We start from the raw sequence: 26,270 nt of genomic DNA, 5'->3' as shown, positions 1-26,270 counted from the left end.
TGGTCCTCAGAAGCGACTCTTCAAAGGGGTACCTTAACACAAACCGTTTAGGAACCACAAAGGGACGTTGTGAATGCCACCATTCTTTGTAGACAAACAAAGTAAAAAAAAAGGAGGGATAAGGGAACACTTTTGCCGTGCGAGATGGCCTTTTAAGTGCCAGAAGGAATGACCTACTCTGCAGCTGCCTGAGCTGTATCCTTCACCTTCAAAGTCTCCCACACGGATGTAATCAGTCCATCAACCAACACTTTTTTATGCGCAGCTACAGATGAGGAATCATCCTCACTATCTTACAGATAAGGGAGCGTGGCTATAAGCCCCGCAGGGTGGGCCACGTCTGCGGCAGCAGAGCCAGATTCAGGATCTGACGAGACAGATGAGGCAGGGGGCGCTTTCTGCTAGCCCACCTCTACCTGGGAAACAAAGGACTCTGGGACAGCTGTCAGTATATCAATGGGAGGGCTGGGACCCAGAGGGACCTGCTGCCTCTGAGGGGGGGTTAGGTGGGGAAACATGCTTCTTAGACTCCATGAGTTAAAAGTGGGAACCCACCAGCAAAATCCACCTAAGGCTTTGCAATCCTATTACCAAAGGGGCACCTAGAGACAGAGCACCCTGCAGCAGACAAAGAGAGGGACCCCACCAGTACTCTCCACCCCACCGGAAGAGCGCTGGTCTGCACCAAAGATAGCCAGGGATCCATGTGTGGCATCCAGTGAATAAGGAAACCCAGGAGTAAACACAATGGGAAATGGAGAAGCCCCAAAGCCATATTTGCCGCTACAGAGGCTCCACTGTCATGGTTGCCGTTCTTGCGCACGCGGGACCAACCAAACATGGCTGTCAGGAGAGAAAGCAACACAGGTCCCAAAATCATGGGGCCAACCACAGCGGGGCCACAAGGCTCCCAGGGACCAAGAAAAGAGCCCTGGAGCCTAGGCCACAACCCTGTAGCAGGAGGTATACCCGAGCAGCAGGACCACTACACTGGCAGTGCCCACCCCCTCAGAGAAGTCCATCCCACCAGCGTCATGTCCACCCGCCCCCCCACCAGTACTGTGCTACACACACCAGCCCACATCCACCACCATCCCCCCGTGCTACCTCGGGGGGGGGGTATAGGAGTGGCCCACAAAGACCATACAAAACAGAGGGGGGCCTGGGGGGAAAGGAAAGAAACTCACAGGTCCGACCATCCCGGGGGGTGCCCATGTCCACCCCTCACCACATCCAGGGGGAGAGGGGGGGAACCATCTTACTCATTATACCACGGAACAAGGTGGGCACAACTCCAGACAGAACCCCTCACCACCAAAATGGGGGGCTTTCCACCAGAAGGAAGGCTGCAACTCGGGCCAAGACCCGGCTGTATATGACCTCACAAAGTGTTTACCACAACCCACTGGGCACTTATACCACCTTCCTAACCAGGCCAATTTTCAGCTTTCAGTGCGCTAACATTTTGAATGACAATTACTCACTCATGCAACACTGTACCCATATGAAATTTTCTTTTTTCACATAGAGATTTCTTTTGGTGGTATTTAATCATTAGCAGGTTTTTTATTTTTTGCGCTATAAATGAAAAAAAGACCAAAAGTTTTGTGAGGAAAAAAAAATGCATTTTTCTTCGCTTCGGTTATAAAATTTTGCAAATTCGTAATTCTTCATAAATTTTGGTTTTACTGCTACAAATATTTATTAAAAATAACCCAAATAAGTAGATATTTGGTCTCTGTGAAAGTTATAGAATCTACAAGCTATAGTGCCAATCATTGAAAATTGATCACACCTGATGTACTGACGGTCTATCTAATTTCTTGAGAGACTAAAGCCCCGTACACACGTACTGATCGTCGGCCGAACGATCGGCTGTCTTTTGTCCAGGGCTGTCGTGTCTGTTGAAAACTGCAAAAGACTGCACACGAATTTTGTCGGCCAACAACAGCCGACTGCAGAAGTGATGTCATGTGATGGTTAACTTTCCTTGTCTTTTTTCTTTTCTGAGCATGCCCAGTCTTGCAAATCTGCTGTCTGTCGGCCGAAATCTGTACTGACTGGTGAACAATCGGCTGTTCTGGTGTTGGCCAACAAAAATTTTAATGCCTGCACGACAGATTCTGTTCGGCCGAAAATGCGCTGTCGGCTGTCGGAAGCATCATACTAACAAGCCTACAATCGGCCGATCGGTCGAATATTTACGGCCGACAATTGGTACGTGTGTACGGGGCTTAACAAGCCAGGAAAAGACAAATACCCCCCCCCCCCCAAATTACCCCTTTTTGGAAAGTAGACATTCCAAGGTATTTAGTAAGAGGCATGGTGAGTGTTTTGAAGTTGTAGTTTTTTCCCACAATTCTTTGCTAATGAAGATTTAATTTATTTATTTTTTTTAAACAAAATTGTCATTTTATGTCAATTTTATTTCTAACACACTGTACAGTGGGGATCGAAAGTTTGGGCACCCCAGGTAAAAATTTGTATTATTGTGCATAAAGAAGCCAAGGAAAGATGGAAAAATATCCAAAAGGCATCAAATTACAGATTAGACATTCTTAAAATATGTCAACAAAAGTTAGATTTTATTTCCATCATTAACACTTTCAAAATAACAGAAAACAAAAAAAAAAATGGCATCTGCAAAAGTTTGGGCACCCTGCAGAGTTAATATCTTGTACTGCCCCCTTTGGCAAGTATCACAGCTTGTAAACGCTTTTTGTAGCCAGCCAAGAGTCTTTCAATTCTTGTTTGAGGTATCTTTGCCCATTCTTCCTAACAAAAGTCTTCCAGTTCTTTGAGACTTCTGGGCTGTCTGTCACGCACTGCTCTTTTAAGGTCTATCCATAGATTTTCAATTATGTTGAGGTCAGGAGATTGTGAAGGCCATGGCAAAACCTTCAGTTTACGCCTCTTGATGTAATCCCCTGTGGATTTTGAGGTGTGTTTAGGATCATTATCCATTTGTAGAAGCCATCCTCTCTTTAACTTCAGCTTTTTCACAGATGGCATCAAGTTACCATCCAAAATTTGCTGAAATTTTATTGAATCCATTTTTCCTTCTACTCGTGAGATGTTCCCTGTGCCACTGGCTGCAATACAACCCCAAAGCATGATTGATCCACCCCCATGCTTAACAGTTGGACAGAGGTTCTTTTCATTAAATTCTGTGCCCCTTCTTCTCCAAACGTACCTTTGCTCATTTCGGCCAAAAAGTTCAATTTTAACCTCATCAGTCCACAGAACTGGTTTCCAAAATGCATCAGGCTTGTCTATATGTTCATTTGCAAAGTTCAAACGCTGATTTTTGTGGTGAGGACGTAGAAGAGGTTTTCTTCTGATGACTCTTCCATGAAGACCATATTTGTACAAGTATCTCTTTATAGTGGAATAGTGTACCACAACTCCAGTGTCTGCCAGATCTTTCTGGAGGGATCGTGCAGTCAAATGTGGGTTTTGAATTGTTTTTCTCACAATCCTGCAAGCTGTTCTGTCTGATATTTTTCTTGGTCTTCCAGATCTTGCTTTAACTTCCACTGTTCCTGATGACTGCCATTTCTTAATTACATTCCTAACAGAGGATATTGACATCTGAAAACGCTTTGCTATCTTCTTATAGCCTTCTCCAGCTTTGTGAGCGTCAACTATTTTCAGTTTTCTAGACAACTGCTTAGAAGATCCCATGGTGCTGATTGTTGGGACAAGGTCAGATGAGTCTGGGCATTTAAAACCTTTGAGATTGACATCACCTGGTCTTCCCAGACGATGATTGAGAACAATCCATGACACTGGCAGGTCTCAGCCTTGCAAAGGGGCAGTGCATGCTATAAATTCTGCAGGGTGCCCAAACTTTTGCAGACGCCATTTTTTTGTTTTCTGTAATTTTGAAAGTGTCAATGGAAATAAAATCTAACTTTTGTTAACATATTATCTGTAATATCTAATCTGTAATTTGATGCCTTTTGGAGATTTTTCCATCTTTCCTTGGCTTCTTTATGCACATTAATACACATTTTTACCTGGGGTGCCCAAACTTTCGATCCCCACTGTATAGGCATACTTGCAACTACACCCCAAAATACATTCTGTTGCTACTCCTGAGTATAGCTATATCACATGTGTGAGACTTTCACAGCCTGGCCACATAGAGGCCCAACATTCAAGTAGCACCTCCAGGCGTTCTAGGAGCATAAATTACACATATAAATTTCCTGACAACCTATCGCACCTTTGAAGGCCCCGGAGCACCAGAACAATGGAAACGCCCACAAAATGACCCAATTTTGAAAAGCAAACATCCCAACACATAATCTAGGCAGCAAATACATTTTTTTTTTTTTTTTTACACAAAGTCGTCCATTTACAAGATATTTCTAACACCTAACATGTACATAGCAAAAATGACACCCCAAAATACATTCTGCTACTCCTCCTGATTATGGCGATACCACGTGTGAGACTTCTACACAGCATAGCCACATGCAGAAGCCCGACATACAGGGAGCACAGTTAGGTGCTCTAGGGACATAAAATTACAAATCTAATTTCCTGACTGCCCATCACACTTTTGTGAGGCACTGTAGTGGCACAGATGAGCACTGATGTGGCATGGATAAGCACCAATATGGCACAGGTGAGCATTGATGTGGCACGGATGAGCACTGATGTGGCAAGGTCGAGGCATGAATGAGCACTGATGGGGCATGGATGAGGCACGGATGGGCATGAATGAGGCACGGATGAGACACAGATGGGCATGAATGAGACAAGGATAAGGCAGGGGTGGTTTCCCTTATCTCCTCGCACTCTGTACCAATCGGTGTGTACAGCCTGCGAAAAGGAGGAGAGAGCTGAACCGGACATGCACTGGTTTGTTGACTGATCACTCTGTCATTGGAAAGAGCGATCACGTGGTAAAGTGCTCTTTAGCACGATCTGTAATGTGCTGGGTCCGGTGAACCTGGCGACCAGACACTTCCACGTGTGTGCCCCAGGGGGCACGGGGGAAGCGTGAATTTGGGAGGACATCATTGTACGCCCTCCCAGATAAAGCTGACCGGCGCTGTAGCCATCATTCTGCTATTGGCAAGTGGTTACTTCGCAGTAATGCCAACACCAGAGCCAACACTTTGGTGAAGACCCTGGCCACAAATTGATGATGCTCTTCTACAGCGAAGCAAAGAAAAGCATAAATAGGGATATGTAGATATGAGTCCTTGATATCTATGGAGGCCATAAAGTCTCCTCGGTGTAGAGACGCAACTACTGTGTGAATGAGCTCCATACAAAACTTCTGTACCTGCACAAAGCGGTTCAGCGCCTTTAGGTCCAGGATTGGACGTACTTTGCCTTCTTTCCTGGGTACAGTAAACAGATTTGAATAGAACCCCTGAAAGTGTTCCCGAGAAGGAACCGGCACAATCACCCCTTGCGACAGCAGATCTTGTACCGTCTCCTATAGATCCCTTAACCGGTGGAGATTGGCGATTTGACGGGAAGAACCTGTCCGATGGTCGAGACCGGAATTCGATCTTGTAACCCGATCAGGTCAGTTTGTGGACCGATTCGTCCTGAAATCAAGGAAGTCCATGGTTTTGGAGAGAAACTAAAACATCCCCGCACCCCAGAAACGGGTGAGGGTGTCCCTTTATGCAGACGAGGATTTGTCCGCAGATCCAGATTGGCCTGTTCTTAGCTTACCCGACCATGTCTTCTTGGACCCCCCCAGAAGACCTGAATGGCTTAGCTCCTTTCTCCTGTGACCCGGAGGTACAAAAGGGCCGCCTATGAGCAGTAAATGAAGGCCCCCCGTCTATTACGCAGTGCCTTGCCCTTGGGTGGATTGGGGTAGAAGAGTACTCTTCCCACCCGTAAGACCTTTTGATCAACTAATCCAGGGAGGATCCAAACAACCTGTAAAGGGAAGGTCAGAAAGAGCCTTTTTGGAAGCCTGGTCCGCAGACCAGCTTTTTAGCCACACCATGTGTCTAATAGCAATCCCCACTGCAGACACTCTGGCTACCAGTGGAGCCGCATCCAGCAACGCATCACATATATATATATACAGAAGGGCTTGGACCAGTTGGTCAGTGATCTCTATCAGGCCCGGAGAGAGCTGCTCCGTTTCCAAGTCACCTTTCAGCAACTTCGCCCATTCTGTGATGGTCTGTGACACCAGAGTGATTACAAAGACCGGTTTTAGTATTGACTCTGCTAACACATGCAAATGGCAAGACAGACTCAATCCGTCTATCCACGGGGTCTGTAAATACTAGGGACTTTTCCACCGGGACCACAGTAGACTTGTTTAGTCTGGAAACTGGATGGTCCACCTAGTGAAAACTGCATCCACAAAAGGGGTATAGCCTTTTAAAGCGCTTAGGCACCACTAACATTTGTTTAATGCGCCCCCATTGTTCATCGACAATGTTGTCAAAAAGTTACGGACAGGGAGACATCTTGCCTGCCTTCTGGGATTTGCATGTGCCAAAAGACACCTGCGTTCCTGACGCTGTAGAATAATCCACCATTTTTAAGGATTCCCGCACCGACACAATAAGTGCCTCCACCAGAGAACTTTCCTGCGCGGCAGCTGACAAGGATACATCCTCTTTGCCATCAGAATGCGAAGAGCAGATCCACCAGTATGGTATGCAGCCTCATCTACCTCAGAATCTGAGGATACTATAGAGGCAGGTGAAGGCATAGTGCGCTTTCGGCTAGTGGCATTTTTTTTTAAAACAAAATCTACTTTTGACACCAGGTTTTCCAAAACTGCTGTAAAAGCAGACAGGGGCTGCGACCCGGAGGATGCCGCAACTGCACTGTGGAGGTGTCTGTAGGCGGGATTTGGTCCTGGGACTCCATAACCAAGTACAAAAAAAGGCAAGAAAAGTCGCAAAAAACACGATCCGCACCGCTGCACCAGCGGTACCACAAGTCCCAGCCCTAACACAGCCTGCAGCAGGGTGAGTGAGGAACACCTATAGGGACCCCAGGAACATACCACCAAAATGGTCTGGAGGCTACAGGAACATTCTGTGCAGTGATGAGAAACGATCTGACACAGGAACAGAAAAACACCTGGGTCATGCCTAGAGCCCCTAGCTTCTCCCTTGCTGTCCAGCGATCGTGGACTTCAAGAAAATGGCCGCCCCATGCATTCCTATGAGAACTTTTTTACATTGATGCACAGCAAAAAAAAAAACTACAGCAAAATGGCAGCCCCCACGGCACGCCATGCGGTCTCCAGGATCCCCCAGGGATTCTGATGTATCAAATACTTATGTCATGCAATAAAAGGCAAATTAATTACTTAAAAATCATACAATGTGATTTTCTGGATTTTTGTTTTAGATTCCGTCTCTCACAGTTGCAGAGTACCTATGATAAAAATTACAGACCTCTACATGCTTTGCAAGTAGGAAAACCTGCAAAATCGGCAGTGTTTCAATGACTTGTTCTCCCACTGTATGTTAGCCTTACACACATAGGCACTTACAGGTGTTTAGAAGCAGAAAAAAAAAACACCTAACTTGGGCATTCAGGAAAGGAGTATTCAAGCAGAAAAGAAGCTGGACACGCATAATTGCGTGTAACGCCTAAGCGCTAGGCGTGTTTAGCACTTGTTTTTAATGGACAGAATTAATATTCTGGCCAATGAAATGAACGCACAAATGCCCAACATGCCTAAATGTGTTTGTAAAATGTGGCTTTAAATGCATTTTGAACACTGCTTTTCTTCTGCTGGGAGAAAAGGTGTTTGGGCATTTAGGGCAAACTTCCAGTGTGCAGGCCATAATTAAAATTCCAAACAACCTGGTTCTCTGTTCGGCAGCACCGCTGCTCTTCTCGCTGGTCCCTCAGACCTTCTCATCTAGCACTCCTGGCTCACTCATTCTGTCGTTACAGCACCCTGCTGTATGCACCCACTCCCTTGCCTTTCAATTGGTGATCTCCTGGCACCCCAGGCTCTCTCACCCCCTGAAACTTACAGATTCCCTCAATCCCCTGGACTTGCCTAGTTGCCTTACAGTCCATCAGACTCACTTAGCTGCCCTGATTGTCTCAGTCATGTGGGTAAGGAATCTCTCCTCCAACAGAGTGCTATCACCGGAGTAGAGCACCTTTCCTATTGGTAGTATGCCTGTCTCCTAGATGGAGCACACATCTGTCTGACAGGAGCCCTACACTTTGGTCAAGTTTTAGCTTATAACAAGTGTGCACACCTGCACACTCACACAGCCTGCAGGTCTCCAATAAGACCTGGACACAGGATTGAAGGCTACATGCTGCCCCAGACTCTTTAAAAGCCTTCAAGCTCCAGACCATAATCCGGGATTACATAACACAGAAAAAATAGAATATGCAGTTTTCTCAGTACAGACACTCTGGGACCCCTTACTCAACATTTGAGAGAATCCTATGTCAATTTTACCTACTTTCACATAGTGACAGAGTCTTGCACTGTCACAATATGTGCGGCTATTCTTTATTTAGCCATTCCCCTGAAGTTCAGTTTAACTGAGGCTACATTTAATGAAAAGATTATAAAACAAAATACAGTAAAATCAACAAATACAATATGTCAAATGTTTATTCTCTTTACAAATTTTATCAGACATTAACAATAAAATTATAGGTATACAAGTGGCTGAAGCTTGGTTTAAAACAATGGCACTTTGCAATTAGATCAATTAATGTTTAACACGTCACCGTAAATAAAATTCACATTAAATCCATTACTACAGTTGCTAAGCTTGAAAAATATGAATATAAAATGTCTGCATCTTCAATAGAATGAAAAATTTAACAAAAACCAATCTTCAGTGCATATTTTGTTTAATTTCTCACTATCAAAGCAAAGCTATACCATTAAATGAAGCAAACACAAGTTTGATTTCCTCCAAGGTCCACTGGAGTCCTTATTTCTTTGTCAGCCGGTTTCCAATTTTTTAAAACTTATTTCAACACAAGAAATTCTGCATCAACATTTTACTTACCAAAGCTATTTATTCTGTAAGAATCTATTAGATAGGAAGCTCTCACGAACAAGGCCCTTCTAACACACTTGTATTTAATTGTATACTGTATTTCTTTACATTGAAAAGAGCTGTGCCTGTTGGTTCCTTTAAATCCTGTATAAAGATGATAGAGACCGGCCTAGTTTTTCCACTAAATCATTATTCCCAACAGTAACTGTATTTGGGTAGATTTGCCATATTCTCACTTCATGAACATCATATTTAATAGGTTTTGCCCACAGGAAACCAGATTTCAATGTCGGGTAGCCATAACCATTTAGAAATTTCTCTATCATGTTAGCATTCTGCCCTTCAGGTCAACCTACCAGAATGCCAGGTTTCCCTCTTTGACTATGTCAATTATAAAGGCGTCATATCAAGTTGAACTTTCCATTTGCCTATTTTAAGGGGACATTTACTGGATTAACAATAACTCCCTCATTTTTTTTTTTTGTAGGGTGCAAAATGTGGAAGAGAGCTGAGGGTATCAATTTAGGGGGCCAAAATGTTAGTCACCCAAATACAGAAGCAGTTGCTGGGGGTTATATAAATGAGAATCTTACTCCTGTGCTGCCATACCTTAGTGATCCTTTCAGTTAATATGTATATGGAGCTGCTGCTACCACCTAAGTGTACTCCCACACATGCCAAACATTGTATTAATAATCGACTCCTGTGCTGCTCCTTTAAAAATATAACAAAAACAAAAATGTAATTTAAATAAAATAGTGACTGCATATTGTATCCAAAAAAAAAAACAAATATTCAAAATGATATTGTATGTTTCATAGTGTACATCCAAAATTAATAGTGCTATACATCTTTGAGTCCATATATTCACAACAGTTCAAAATTGGCACCATTTGCATATTACATAAATCACCAGAGTTGCCAACATGTGTAATAATGTGCCACTACTCCAAAACCAACAGGTGCTTCAACTCCTAGTGAAATACATGCTTACCTCAATCCTAGGCCTATATGCAATATAGGTCTAAATCGCTTTTTATTTGTAATCCATGCAGATCCATCTCCTGGCTATTTTTCCCACGTCATATGCAGGGTCCCTTTAAGGGACCAGACCTTCCAGCCACCAGTCACAGATGATGCTCAAACACAGAATAGAGATTTCTCATAGCGCAACATAATATGGAAAGTTTCAGCATTTTATTATGAAAATATTGCATGTGACACAATGATCTTCAGCTGGTGATGTTAAGGCCCCTTTCACACTTGTGCAACTTGTCATGCAACTTTGGACATCAGAGTTGCACGACATGTCATTTGCCATGTTTTCCAATGATACCCATTCATATATGCGCAACTTAAAGTTGCAGCAACTTCAAAGTAGTTCCTGCACTACTTTGGCCCGATTTTAATGCGTTTTGAGGTCCAAAGACAGACATTGCTTCAAGTCCAGTCAAAATCGCATCAAAATCACGGCAACGAATTCGCAGTAAAATCGCGCGACTTTCAAGTCGCACAAGTGTGAAAGGGGCCTTAGATGTCTGAGTGCAATATTTTCATAATAAAATGCTAAAAGTTTCCATATTATGTTGCGCTATGAGAAATCTCTATTCTAGGTTTGAGAATCACCGCTGACTGGTGTCTGGAAGGTCTGGTCCTTAAAGTCACCCTGCAAATGAAGTGTGCAAAATAGCCAGGAGGGGGATCCCCAAGGAACACAAATAAAAAAGTGCTTTAGATCGATACTGCATATGGGCCAAGGATCAAGGTGAGCATGTATTTCAAGAGTTGAAGCACATGGCGGTTTTGGCACATTATTACTATTGTAAACTTTGGTGATTTATGTACTCTGCCAACTGAGCCAATTTTGAACTGTAGTGAATGCTTGGACTCTGGCACAGATATACAGCACTATTAAGGTTGGATGTGCACTATGAAACCTAGTGCACATCCAACTACAGTGGATATAAGTATTTAAGTACAGAGGATATAAAAAGTCTACACAGCCCTGTTAAAATGTCAGGTTTCTGTGTAAAAAAAATTTCAGACTTTTTTCCACCTTTAATGTGACCTATAAGCTGTACAACTCAATTGAAAAACAAATCGATTTTTTTTTTTTTGGGGGGGGGGGGGGGGGGGGAATAGAAATAATGTGGTTGCATAAGCGTTCACACCCTCTTAAAACCTGGGGATGTAGCTGTATTCAGAATTAAGCAATCACATTCAAAGTCCTGTTAAATAGGAGTCCGTACACACCTGCCATCATTTAAAGTGCTTCTGATTAACCCCAAATAAAGTTCAGCTGTTCTAGTAAAGTTCAGCTGTTCTAGTAAGTCTTTCCTGACATTTTCTTAGTCGCATCCTACAGCAAAAGACATGGTCCACAGAGAGATCTCATTGTTAAGGGCCCTTTCACACTGTCCGTCCGTCGGACGGACTCCATTTATCTCAGTGGAGGATCGATCCGCCGATACCCCGCTGAGCAGGAGGATGACAGCTGTGTCTCCACGCTGTGTGCGGAGACACAGCTGTCAGTTCCCCATGCATGGGGGAATCGGATGGGAACGGACGATCCGCTGGATGGATGGAAAATAGGGTTTCCATCCGTCCAGATTTGACAGATCGGATCAGATGCGTCTCCGCTGACATCCGATGCCCCATAGGGGCATGCAACAAATTCGTTCAGATCTGCAAAAAAAAAAAACGTTCCACCTGTGTGAAAGAGCGGTAAAAGTATCAGTCAGGACAAGAGTATAAAAGAATTTCCAAGGCATTAGATATACAGGCGGTCCCTGGGTTACAGACATCAGACTTACAAACGGAGGGAGACAACAGGAAGTGAGGAAAAATCTAGCCTCAGGAAGGGAGGTGAAATCTTAACAGGGGCAGAGACAGCAAACAAATGGTTCAGGGGTGTTAACCCTTCCCTATGCTATCCAAAAAAAATCTTCTTTTGGCTGGGGCTACACTTAAAGAACTTTTCCGACATGCAACAAATTTGACTTAAGAACAAACCTAAAGTCCCTATCTTGTTTGTAACCCGGGGACCACTTGTACCATAGAACACAGTGAAGACAGTCATCATCAAGTGGAGAAAATATGGCACAACAGTGACATGACCAAGAACTGGACGTCACTCCAAAATTGATGAAAAGACAAAAAGAAAACTAGTCAGGGAGGCTGCCAAGAGGCCTATAGCAGCATTAAAGGAACTGCAGGAATATCTGTCAAGTACTGGCTGTGTGGTACATGTGACAACAATCTCCCGTAATCTTCATATGTCTGGGCAATGGGGTGGAGTGGCAAAACATGGAAGCCCGGTTAAATTTTGCAAAAACACATCTGGAGTCTCCCGAAAGCATTTGTGAAAATACGTTACGGTCTGATAAAACCAAGGTTGAACCTTTTGGCCATAATTCCAAAAGATATGTTTGGCGTAAAAACAACACTGCACATCACCAAAAGAACACAATACCCACAGTGAAGCATCTTGCTTTGGGGGTGTTTTTCTTCAGCTGGATCAGGGGCCTTAGTCACAGTTAGTGAACAGTTCCAAATACCAGTCAATATTGGCACAAAACCTTCAGGCTTCTGCTAGAAAGCTAAACACGCAGAGGAACTTCATCTTTCAGCATGACAATGACCCAAAGCATACTTCCAAATCAACAAAGGAATCGCTTCACCAGAAGATTAAAGTTTTGGAAGGGCCCAGCCAGAGCCCAGGCCTGAATCCGATTGAAAATGTGTGGGGTGATCTGAAGAGGGCTGTGCACAGGAGATGCACTCACAATCTGACACATTTGGCAAATATTGCCAAGTCAAGATGTGTCATGCTGATAGACTCATACCCCAAAAGACTGAGTGCTGTAATAAAATCAAAAAGTGGAAAAAGTTCTGAAATGATTTATCTTGGTCTCATTCTTTTACATCACAGAATCCTAACATTTTAACAGGGGTGTAGATTATATTCACTGTGTATATATATATATATATATATATATATATATATATATATATATATATATATATATATATATATTTTTTTTTTTTGGATGAAATATGTGGAAAATTATTTTATGTTTATAATTACATATGTATAAATGCAGAGTCACTTATTTAACTTGCATATTATATTTTTTCGATTTTCTAAAGGAGCGGAGCATCACTATAATATTAACATATGGTTAACCAGTTGATGGAACATTCAAAAATTCTTCTTTGTAAATTCAGATGCAAGATGACTACTTTCCAGCATGTGTTTGCAATGATAGTGGTAGCGAAGCTAACATTGCTCTTCTACATGCAACACTTGCACCCCTCAACTAGGCACCAAACGCAATCAAGCAAATAAAACAGCTTGAGACCTCCACTTATGCCCCATACACACGTGCAGATTATCTGCAGACTTTTGTCTGCAGACTTACCAAAACCATATAATATGAGGTCAAACCTAAACACTTTCAATTTGTATGCAATCCAGCAGGCCCTTGCACTACATAGAAAAGGTAAATCTGCAGACAAAAGTCTGCAGATAATCTGCACGTGTGTATGGGGCATTAGTGATACTATTTTGCGGTTTTAACAGATGGTGATGGTAAAATGAGTAAAAGGATTAGGTGGCGCACATTTCATATACAAGTAAAGTTGTTTTGCTGCATTCAGTAGCACAATTTCATTTAACATAACATTTCCAGAAATGTTTTTTCTAAAACTAGCATATATTAATTCTTGGTGCTTGCTGTAATTAGGTTTTTTTACACCTAGGACCATGTACATTTCCTTTTAAATCGTGACCTCCTAATAAGTCATCTTACTTACGGTTCTCATAATCACTCACACAGAGAACATGCTCACAGGGTGAGAGCAAAGCAACTATCATAAAAATATAGACATTAGCACCCTATGTGCCATACATAAAGATTTCAATAACTTTTGTGCTGGAAAACTTCAGACCTCCTTAGGAGGCAAAATTCAGGTTGCTAAAAATAAGACAAATTACAAAAAGAAGACAAGAAATTCCATAAAATGAAGGATAGCAAAACAGTAGTGTTACATATAGTAACAATGTTTCCTTCCATTATCTAACCTACTTTAGAAAAGTTACAACTTCATCTTGTGGTTCTAGCAATACCCCCATTTCGTTTACATAGAAAACCTCTCTATAGCTATCTGCAATCACAGCATAACAGCTGGGCACTGGAAAACCATTCTACTTGTGAAGTGTGTTCTCTAAATTGCATTATAAGCAAGCATATTTTCTAAAAAAAGAATGTTGACACCCCTAATCTGATCTTGTAGGGGTGCAAAAGTTTAATGGGAAAAAATTCTACCAACATTTTTCCAAAATTGTCTTTCCACTCAGTTAAGATTTGTAGTAGATACCTGCAGGAGGGTCTGCAGTACCATGTAACCACATAGGCATTCCCCAACCCTGTCTATTCATGCAGGATTAAAAAGAATATCCTAATTTCTAGGAGTTCCTGTATTGCTTTCCACAGCTTTCTTTACCTAGAAACACGTGACCAAATAGATTAAAATAGTTACTTGCATAATGAACAATTATAATTATCCAACACTATAAATTGTTGGCATTTAAATTAAAGGATTGATTCCAAGCAGATTTTTGGCAACAGAAACAGTCAAATACACTGCGTAATGGCAGTACATTTTAGCACTTTTGAATGTCATTTCTTAGTTTCGCCATATGAAAGACCCTCAGCACCCAGAAAAAATGGGAAATGTGGCAAAGATAACACTCCAGTGCACCATGGGACTTGCATCTGAACCTGTGTATCTTTGATTCCACACACCATCTGAAAAACTTCACATAGAATGTTAAAACAATGATAAAGAAATCAAAACTCACTTTATCAAAGAACATACAGACTGTGATTTCTTAATTTAACATAGGCTAACTGCGAAGCCATGCTAATCAGAAATGTAGACATCTTAGTGTGGAATCTTAAATGCTCAAGGAATGAAAAAGGGTCTTTCACTTTTGCCCAAAAAAAGACAATTTTTTAATTCTAAAGTACTGTTGTACCATCTTTTGTAACTTGAGCTTTCACAAATCAGATGAAAGCAAAACTACTGTGTAACATTACAATGACATACCCCTTCATGTAATGGTGATATGCCTGATAAACTTCCCATTGTTCATGGGGAAAGTGTGTGCATCCTCATTGCCCTCCCATCCCAAAATCAAATGTACCAAATTAGCCTACTGCCATTTAAGATGGCCTTTCACAGTACTCTAGTGCACAGCAATAAAACATTTAGCCTGATCTTTCAGCCAATTCACGTTGAAACTCTGAGAATAAGCAAAGGAAACCCTGTGTAAACTTTAAATCGCCCAACTCAGACCTTAAACAGGGATGACGACTCTTTTTGCCCCCACGTGACAGTGCTAGATCAATTATCAAACACCAGCACTGTCACTTGAGAGAAAAGTGAATGATTAACATGCAGCTCCACACCCAGAAGAACGTTTTATTTTTCACTCCCAGAGACTGTACAGAGTGGCAGGGGAGATAAAGGTGTCTGCTGCTGGGAAGGTGGCAATTGAACGTGTTATTGCAAATAACGTGCAATTAAACATGTTTCTTTGCTCTTATATTTTTCCTATAAGTGTAGAGACAGGAAAAAATATGGACTACACATGTCTAAATTTTCAAAAAAGTTCTGTCAATGGGCATGAAAGAAGATGAGTTCAAAAAACGCCATGGGTAACATTTATAAAGCAGTGAATTGGACATTCACTGCAGGTATATCTTGAAGGACAGTAATTGATTCACCAGCAGTAAATACTTGGTAAAAGTTCACTGGTTTATAAATTTGCTGCAGCTGTCCCCCGCCAGTTCCAAAACAGAGAACTGAGTAATGACATGACCGCTGAGCACTCAGTTATAGGTTTTCACTGAGCAGAGACTAGCAGTTACCCCTCCCTGCTCTGCCCCCCCCCCCCCCAGTGCTAACTGGAGCTCCAGGCTGTGGAGGGGATGGAAGCAGCTGGCTCAGACTCTCAGCAGTGCACTAAGAGGCTAAGCTAGCTACCAGTCAGGCATCTAGGTGGATCCCAGCCTTTAAATCACAATCCTTGCAAAGCCTGGGAGCAGCTGAGTGACATCAGCCGGCAGTGGGATTTAGTTCGCTGTCAGCTGATTCTGGGTTACAGGAGTGCAGGGATAAGTGCACTGCCGTGATTCAGAAGAGAAGTATGGACAAAAAGCTTTGACTATACTTCCCTTTTAATGATCACACGATTTTACATTTTACTAATTTAGGTAGATACATAAGGGCCTACTTAGTAGAAAAATAAAAATCCAGGCTAAAAACGTAAGACCTTTGCACACCATTAAGAAAAGCAGACAAGTTATTTCCTTTTATATACCCTGGTCAGCTCACATCTATGTAAAATTTTACAATATACTAATCTTACAGATTTGAACACAAATAGAATATTACTACCTTGCTCTTGAAAAATGAAATTATTAATGCAGTTGAACATTACATACAATTTTAAAGATGTAGATTATAATGAGCACAGCGTGACAGAAAAATAAAAAATAAATTAAAAAGGCACATATGTAGCATGAGGATCAGTACATAAATTCTCTAGTGCATTGGCCAGCAGTGTAGCATAGCACAGCACCATACCAGCATTTTAACAGATGTCACATAACCCTTTAATAACTTTGAAAAAAAAAATAAGGAAGGGAAGAGTACAATGTATAATTTGACACAAATATCTGCAACATACAAACGCACAACTGAAAACATGCAACACAATTCGAAAAGCAGCAGAGAACACAAACATGCTTTTATAACCTGTAGTATCTAGCACCACAACTTGAGTTTTATTTTCCTGATTATAATTTTATTCTGAGTGTATAGACAGGGAAAATTTGTATTAAACACGCACTAAAAAAAAAAAATTAAAATAGATTCTATACTTGAGCATAAAAGAAGTCTTTTTTGGTCCGCACTGGAATTGGATCACTTCCTGCACCATTTGACAGTTCGCACTGCGATCAGCAAACAGATCTGGGGGTGTCATTAACTTTGTATTGACACCCGCAGCAGTTCCCGGATGTCACTGTGAACCGCCCGCAGGAGACATGCGATTTGAGAACCCACACTGGAATTGCGCTGGTTCCTGCATCGCATTTATGTGAACTGAGACTAAAAGAAGAACTCTGTCCCCAGAAACTTCTTTCATGCCATATTGATGAGAATAGTTGGAAAACAGCTCCTTCAGTCATGTTCCAAGTTTCCCTGCCCAATTGTGGTGCAGTGCAGTGTTTCACACGGACCACTAAAGCTGGTCTTACACATGTAGAATTTAGTTCAAGCAAGTAGAATTTAGTTCCCAAACAAGAAAGTATAAAAAATCGTATGTGCGAACATTGAGTAATGCATTCATGAACTCTAATTGCTTTTTGTTCAAGTACTATGTCAAGGTCTCGATATTCATAAAACGAATATTCTAATTCTGGATTACGTTTGATAAGTGCATGCATACGATACAACTTTTCATGGTGAGGTAAAAATTCAACAATTAGAAATGTATTCTCATTAGATTCAACAAAAAATTCCAACCTTGTCCTTTCATTTTTTGTTTTGCTTGCTCTGTTCAAAACCCATTGTTGAATTGACCCCTTTAACTCTCAGATAATTGAATGAACATGGCATCTTTTGAACAAAATTCTACAGTTCTAAGACCAGGCTTAGTGCCCATTTCCCAATTCTCTCCTTTTTTTCTCAGAACTGCTAGAAATAACAGAAATGTTAATTGTAAATTATATATATATATATATATATATATATATATATATATGTATGTATATATAGATAGATAAAAGATTCCCATACTCCTACCTTGATGTGGAACATTTTTAGCAGTCCCCTAGGGAAACACTGCCTTACTGGACAGGTAAGACGACTGTAGAAAGCCTCTCATTTTCCAGGCCCCAGAAAATGGAAGGCTTTAAGTGTTATGTACATGTGAATGAAAAGTGTATACAGTTGGGACAATACAGAGTTCCACTTGCAAAACAATTTGAGGTCAAAGGTTAGAAAGGTAAACTGCAAAACTTCAAAAGCCAGCTGGGTTCAGCAACCTCTAAGGGTCTAGCTGCAGAGACATAATAAACAATCAGGGCTAAAAGATGGCTGTATACAAAAACTGCAAATTTTGTATTTTGTGTATTTAATTCTGGGTATTTAATTTCAATTAAAAAAAACAAAAACTGGAGCCGTAAAAACCAGTTCCTGGCTGACTTGGCTCTAAAAATATTGGCACAACTGCGTGGCAGTAGCAGATTTGTAACCTTTGACCATTAGCCTGGGTGGTGCACACACTACTGTCAGGTAACAAAAGGGTATTCCATGGCTATAAAATATAGTTGGGATCAGTATACTAAGTCACCCTTTTCTTTAAAGTTAGGAAAAATTGAATAGTAAGCAAATCCCAAAGATTATTTGCATGACATGTATCGCATTGGTATCAGTCTTACATTTTACTAGATGACCATGGATAAGGCAATATTTACAATATCTTCGGTTATGGAAAAAAAAAAAAGTTTTGGTATGATGTGCAGCTGACTTGAGACCAAGTCTGTTCAGGCCTTAATGCTGACCCAAAGACAGCCAATTAAAGTTGCATATATCCACGTGTTGACATAAACTTTCCTTCCGGTTTCTGTACATAACATGCCAGCAGTTACACCAGTTAAAAGTAACAAAGACGGCACAGTCTTTTTCAAGCTGAGTTTGGCAGTACGACCTTCCCCAGGAAACCTATTGCGTTGTTCAGGATCTGCAGCCTCATAAAACTCTGTCAGTAATCTGTAAGAAAAGAACACAATTTTTTTTTTTATGTTAAACCAAAAACAAAGAACTGTCAAATTATTAAACATAAAGATGTGCTGAAGTATAAAAGAACAACATGATTCACACAATGACAATGGCACAATGGTATGGCCTATGTCATATCAAAAACACAGTATTGTTCATTGCAAAGTATTAAATGTTCTGTCAAACATATACCAAGCTCTACATTATTTTACAAAAGATGGTGCTTATTATACCTCATTATTGGACTAGAAAATAACTATATTACTGTTAAGGTAAGCAGGCATTTGGGGTAAACGAGAACATGTTCGACCCGTATTTCTGTACCATTTATAGCAAGTACAGACATCATGATGCTCAGATTGTGCTCACTATTGTCTTGTTTGACCCAAGTCACCATGGAATTTTGAGATAAAATATAAATCAGTGGCAGTGACCAACAGGTTCTAAGAAATCTGCACTCTGGGAGGACTGGTGAAATGAAGCCAGAGTTAACATACCATGACCCTCAGGTGGATTAGTTGGACTAAGCTATTAAAATGGGATCTTTGGCAGAATTGATAAATGATGTGAAAAATATATACAGTGTCTTGCAAAAGTATTACCCCCCCCACCATTGACGTTTTACCTACGTATTTTGTTACATTACAGCCTTAAGTTCAATGTTTTGTTAATGTGAATTTTATGTGATGGATCAGAACACAATAGTCTAAGTTGGTGAAGTGAAATGAGAAAAAAAATATACATAAAACTATTTTTTAGAAATAGAAAACAGAAAATTGTCATGTGCGTACATCAGAGAGGCAGCACAGAGACCTAAAGTAACCCTGGAGGAGCTGCAGAGTTCCACAGCCGAGACTGGAGTATCTGTACATAGGACGACAATAAGCCGTACACTCCATAGAGTTGTGCTTTATGGCAGAGTGGCTAGAAGAAAGCCATTACTTTCAGCAAAAAGCAAAATGGCACGCTTTGAGTTTGCGAAAAGGCATGTGGGAGACTCCCAAAATGTATGGAGGAAGGTGCTCTGGTCTGATGAGACTAAAAGTGAACTCTGTGGTCAGACTTAAAAGATTGCTGTCCACAAGCGCAAACCATCCAACTTGAAGGAGCTGGAGCAGTTTTGCAAGGAGGAATGGGCAAAATTCCCAGTGGTAAGATGTGGCAAGCTCATAGAGACTTATCCAAAGCGACTTGGAGCCGTGATTGCCACAAAAGGTGGCTCTACAAAGTATTGACTTTAGGGGGGTGAATAGTTATGCACATTAAACTTTTTCTGTTATTTTGTCCTATTTGTTGTTTGCTTCACAATAAAAATAAAAAAAAAACTAAAACACATCTTCCAAGTTGTGGGCATGTTCTGTAATTTAAATGATGCAAATCCTCAAACAATCCATGTTAATTCCAGGTTGTGAGGCAACAAAACATGAAAAATGCCAAGGGGGTGAATACTTGCGCAAGGCACTGTATAAGGGGTGCTGTCTCAATATAATTGTAGATAAAAAGGTGTAGTGGCGCCAAACACTAAACTGATGAAACTAGATTTGTCAATGTGGAGTGTCCACAGAAAGTCCCAACAGTCCAAAAGATGAAAATAGTGGAGACCAATTCCCAGTTTCAGAGCCGTGCGGATGAAAAGAAGCCAACACCCAAGCGTGGAGATATGCCAACTGCTTACCAGATGTTAAGTGGATATAAGCGATGAACTGAACTCAAATTGTGCCATCAATCACAGACAGTGCCAACGGATCAATATCATCAATTCCCAATGCCTCAGCAGATAATGGTAACAGCAGCACGCCACCAATACCGCGGTTATATTGTATTATGCTTGTATACATCCACCGTTGTGTGAGTATGTTTTTATACATTCATTAAAACTAGAGTCTGTACAGTCTACACTATGTCCTGCCCCTTTCTTTTGAGGTGAATTGATTATTGCTGGGACCATATATTCAGTCTGGTGGTACGTTTTGAGCCTTCATTGCCCTGTTACCATGATCTGCTGAGGCATTGGGAATTGATGATATTGATCCGTTGGCACTGTCTGTGATTGATGGCACAATTTGAGTTCAGTTCATCGCTTATATCCACTTAACATCTGGTAAGCAGTTGGCATATCTCCACGCTTGGGTGTTGGCTTCTTTTCATCCGCACGGCTCTGAAACTGGGAATTGGTCTCCACTATTTTCATCTTTTGGACTGTTGGGACCTTCTGTGGACACTCCACATTGACAAATCTAGTTTCATCAGTTTAGTGTTTGGCGCCACTACACCTTTTTATCTATACTTATGTGATTTGTAATCTATCATTTAGTTGGCTGCCTTCACATATATCTTCAGTGATCCTCATTAATATCATAATTTTTTGCTGTCCGAGCGCAGATTCTTTTCCATTTTTTACTCAATATAATTGTGCCTATGGGTAAATACCCGTAAAAATGACAAAAAGTATATAGTGCATAAAATTAATCTTAAAACATGTAAAATTCCTGTTTAAAACAACACTGTATATAACATATAAAAGATGAAAAAAATAAATATATGTAATCATATAAACCAATGTGCATATATGCCTAGAGTGAAATCAAGTACGAGAAAAAAAAAAAAAAGAAAAAAAAAAAACATTCCAAGCGATGACTGGATAGTACAAACAGTCCAAAAACATGAATATAAAGAGATTCCAATGGTGCTTGATTCATAACTTTAAAGCGCCTCATGCATCACCACCGTGCTCTGATAATAAAATGGCTGCTTACAAGTCCCAAATGGGTCAATAGGCATCTGTGCTGTTCTCAGCTTTGAGATCAATCTGTGATACTGCCCATATGAGGCTCCGAACAGAGTCTGGAATCACAGATGGATATAGGAATACAAGGAATGCTAATAGTGCATTATCACTAAAACGTAGTATTTAGTAAAAAGAATACACATACAAACATCGTAGAAATAAAAGCACAGATACTCGTGGTGGAACGGCCACCTGCAGTGCAGCCATTGTGTCACGGCTGTCTCCAACGCATTTCACCTCAGAAGGCATTAACTGTGAGTGGAGCTCAGCTCATAGCATCATTTTTTTTTTTTTTATAGAATAGAATCCATTCTAGCAGACATCCAAGAAATGTAATCAAGCTTTTATTGAAAAGAAGACCATAACCCAATAAGAAAAGGGCAAAAAAAATCCCCCCAATGTCTGTCATGACAGATTATTTTCCCTTTAAATCAGTATATACTCCTAAAAGAGGAGAAAAACAGAGCAGCCAGAGAGACTGAAGATTCTCCTCAATCAGTCCCCATCTATCTATTATTAATGTAGAAATTAATATCCCACTCAACATTAAGTCTGTGTGGGAGGTAACAATGCAAATTAGAAATCCATTGTGTCTCTCTCCGAAATAAATTTCTCTTCATGTTACTACCTCGCCAGTGTGGAATATATTTCTCAAAAGCAATTATTTCCAGCGGGGAGGGATCTTTATGGTGGCATCTAGAGAACTGCTTATATAAGCTGTGTCCATCAAAGCCTTTTCTGATATTGGACAAATGTTCACCAAACCTAATGGCTAAGGTGCATAGGGTCCTCCCAAGCACTGGAAACCACATTTGCAGCGGAGGAGGTAAATGACTCCCCGAGTATGGCAAGTTATAAAGCTTGTGACCTTATACTCCTTAGATGTAATTAAGGATTTAAATTGAGATTTTGAGGGTCCTAGAGTTAAGACAAATATTACACCTACCGCATGGGTAAAATCCTTTTAGATTACCAAACATCACCGGTTGTATAGGCTTATCCACTAAATTGAGGGCAACCATGTATTTTAGGGTACATGCCTTTCTAAAGATTACATTTGGTTTCTCTAGAAGAGTGGGCTCTAACACATGGTCACTCTTCAAAACCTTCCAATGTTTATTAATAACCTTATTGACCTAGCTATATTCGTTTGAAAAGGTGGTTATAAACGCAGTTTCAAACTTTTGATTGTTGAATTTCCCTCTCTTAGGAACCAGTAGATCATTCCGATCTAACTTCGTAATAGATTGTAAATCTGGTTCTAAATTATTTGGATTATACCCCTTCTGTAAAAATATATCCTTTAATATGCTGGCTTGTCCGTTGTAATCCTCCAATTTGGAGCAATTGCAGTGAATTCGCCTGAATTGTCCCTTGGGAAAAAGAGGTTAACCAAGTACGATAGTGTCAACTGTCCAACAAAATAAAACCATTATCCTCTCTTGAGATAACCAAATCCAGATATTTGATAGATTCTTGGCTGAAAAACGAAATGGGCACTCAAGGATGTTCTTATAATTAGGAGTTAGGCATATCAAGTGTCTAAAGTAAGACAAAAGAGGAAAGGGGGGGGGGGGAGTAAACCAATACATAGTAATGAGGAAAACTAAGTAAAAGCAAACTGGATTTGTATACTACAATCACCCAATCCAAAAAAAAATTTCACTGGAATAGAAATAATTCATTTTTTGAAAAAAGAAAAAACAAACTCATAAAAATCACAAAACACATATCAAAAAAATTTCTGGCATGATGAAAAAACTACACCCAACCACAAGACAAAGCAACACATACAGGACACACATTAATAAAATCAATCAAACATCATTATTCCCCTCTATTCCTACATCATATAGATTTGTCAAAAGGTCAAGGAAATATCAAAATTATATTTATATATATATATATATATATATATATATATATATATATTATATACACACATACAATATATATGTATATATATATATATATATACATATACACATATACATACACATACACACACATATACATTATTTTGATATTTCCTTGACCTTTTGACAAATGATCTATATGATATAGGAATAGAGGGGGAATGATGTTTGATTGCTTTTATCCATGTGTGTCCTGTATGTGTTGGTTTGTCTTGTGGTTGGGTGTGTTTTTCTTCATCATGCCAGAAATTTTTGTGCTATGTGCTTAGTGATTTTTATGAGTTTTTTCTTTTTTCAATAAATTAATAATTTCTATCCCAGTGAATTTTTTATTTGGATTGGGTGGTTGTAGTATACAAATCCAGTTTGCTTTAACTTCGTTTTCCTAGATTCTTGGCTCCAGTTGTACCTAAATTGAATCCCCCAAGTGTTGGAAATGAGACTATCCATAAATCCATGTAGGAAGAGCTCATCAACCCTCCACAGAAACAAGGCATCTTCTATAGAAAAAAGGGTTTGAGGTCCATAGGGGTAAAAAATAGTCATATTCTCCTATAACGCCACAAACCGATTGGCAAGGCTGGGGACAAATTTAGCCCCCATCACTAGGCCAGGCTTTTGAAAATAATAATCCCCTCTAGACAAAAAAATAATCATGTTCTATTACAAACTGTAAAAGTTCTAGGATGAATCGCTTCTGTTTAGGGGGAACTTTTTCATTAAGCCCCAAAAAAAAAAATTACACGGCCTCATATCCTCTTAAATGTGGAATAACAGTATATAAGGAGGCTATGTCTGCGGTCACAAGCAGACTGTCCCCCTCTGCAGTAATTTGTGATAATTCAATAATGCACTGGGTTGGATCCTTAAGATAAGCAGCAGTGCCAATCACCAATGGCTGCAGGAAGAAATCAACTTACTTTCCTATCCTGTGAGGTGACAGAATCTATATCGCTCACTATGGGTCTACCCGGGGGATTCTCTAAACTTTTGTGCACTTTAGGTAGAGAATAGATTATCGGCACTCTTGGAGCTAGCAGTACTAGAAATTATTTTTCTGTTTGGTCAATAATTTGTTTGTGTCCTCTTGCAATAATTTGGTCACGTTGAACTTTAAACGAAAATGTGCAATCTTTTTTTAATTCCTCGTACGTATTAGTATAAGACAAGAGATTATGCATCTCTTTCAGATAATCCTCTTTATTCAACAGAACAATCCACCCCCCTTATCTGCGGGGCAAATAACCAAATTATTTTGGTCACAAAGGGTCTTAACTCTACTCAAAAGGTCTTCCTGTGTTCGGTGTTTGAAACATGCCTCTTCTAGATTTTTGATTACAAGATCCTTAAAGATTGTACTATTCCCACCTTTATTACCAGGTGGGTTAAATAATGAGGCTTTCGGCAATCCTGAATGAACATACATATTTTCCCGATTGGAAACAATTCCTTTCCGCTGCCTTTACCAAAAAATGTCCTAATATATTAATGTAAATTGAAAAATCGATAAATGTTTTAAATTTGTTTGAGACGCTAATAAATGCAAATGTTAAACCTTTATCCAGCATATGTTTCTCTAAATTAGCGAGTGACACACCACTGAGGTTAAAAATACTCCAAACCTTTTACTATTTTCTCTTTCTTGGAGTGTCTTTCCTCTCATCTGCACCCCCTTGATTTTTTTATTTTTCCTTTCCCTTGTTCCTTGCCTAAAAAACCTTTAGGTTTGGCACAGAGGGGGTCAAAGGGTGGGATTCATAGGAAGATTCAAAGTAATCATCTTCTTCCACTTGGTCATATGGGGGGTTCATACCTATTAAAAGATGCACCATATTGGGCTGCTTGTGGGATTAGGAGGTCCCCCTGTAGTTACCGTATGGTTGACTGAGCCTCTGACAGGAGGCCTGTTGGTTATTGGCCCTGTAGAGTGAGGCATAATGAACCCTCACGTCCCTTCCTCTGACCTCCACCCTGCTTCCCACCTCCGTTTTCCCTCTGCCCCCATTGGGGCGTTTTGGAGTATGATCTCTTAAGGGATTAAACTTGGGGGCTACTGGAGCCACTGGGCCAGGTCCACTTTTACCAGGTACCTTGTAAAGTTTACTAACCCCCTGAGCATGGGTGCTGTTTTCCTCTCGTGAATCACCTCCCGATGTACTTACTAGGTGTCACAAGGTTGGAGTCAGTTTGCTGTATGCTGGGTTCCTGCCATTTTAATACAAGTTTGGAATTATAATCCTCTATGTCCCTAAAATAATTTTTTGTTTGCTTTTTAAGTTTTCGGTTTTTTCTCCTCCTCCATAGCTAGAATTTCCCTTAATTCTTGGCCATGAACTCGATACTCTTCTTCCTGACTGTATGAAATCAGTTTTTCCTTGATATTAGCAATCTCCTTATTAAGCCTAGAGACTTTCTTCCTATTCCTCTCGAATACAAAAGGTGAGAAATTCAAGACCTGCATCATTGAAAAACGTCAACAATTTCAGGAGTTCATTGTATTGTTAACCCCAGTGGTGTGTCACTCACTGACTCAGAGAAACATACTCTGGATAAAGGTTTAAAAATTGCAACTATTAGAACCTTAAATCAATTGGAAAAATGTATCAATATACATAAATACAGTAAACCCCCGCTCCATCTCGGTTCAGTTTTTGCGGTCCCGGTATATTGCGGTTTTTTTTGTAATGTTATTTTACTATATAAATCATTAAAAAATGAAAT

The 26,270-nt window shown here is 40.4% G+C and overlaps 2 protein-coding genes across 2 annotated transcripts in view; both read right to left on the bottom strand.

Moving 5' to 3' along the window:
* TMEM14A (transmembrane protein 14A) overlaps positions 1-26,270 on the bottom strand; it is a 1,080,999-nt gene that overhangs the window by 207,540 nt on the left and 847,189 nt on the right. The gene's annotated exons all lie outside the window — the stretch shown is intronic.
* The window catches only part of AGPAT5 (1-acylglycerol-3-phosphate O-acyltransferase 5), a 216,350-nt gene continuing 208,388 nt past the window's right edge, over positions 18,309-26,270 (bottom strand). Inside the window, exon 8 of the mRNA XM_082251943.1 lies at positions 18,309-18,836. Coding sequence (XP_082108069.1) covers positions 18,611-18,836 — 226 coding nt within the window. The 3' untranslated portion in view covers positions 18,309-18,610. The remainder of the gene's footprint in view (positions 18,837-26,270) is intronic.

This window comes from Pelophylax lessonae (assembly GCF_965119305.1).
Source record: "Pelophylax lessonae genome assembly, chromosome: 3".
NCBI classification, from domain to species: domain Eukaryota; kingdom Metazoa; phylum Chordata; class Amphibia; order Anura; family Ranidae; genus Pelophylax; species Pelophylax lessonae.
This window is presented reverse-complemented; position numbering and strand designations above follow the sequence as displayed.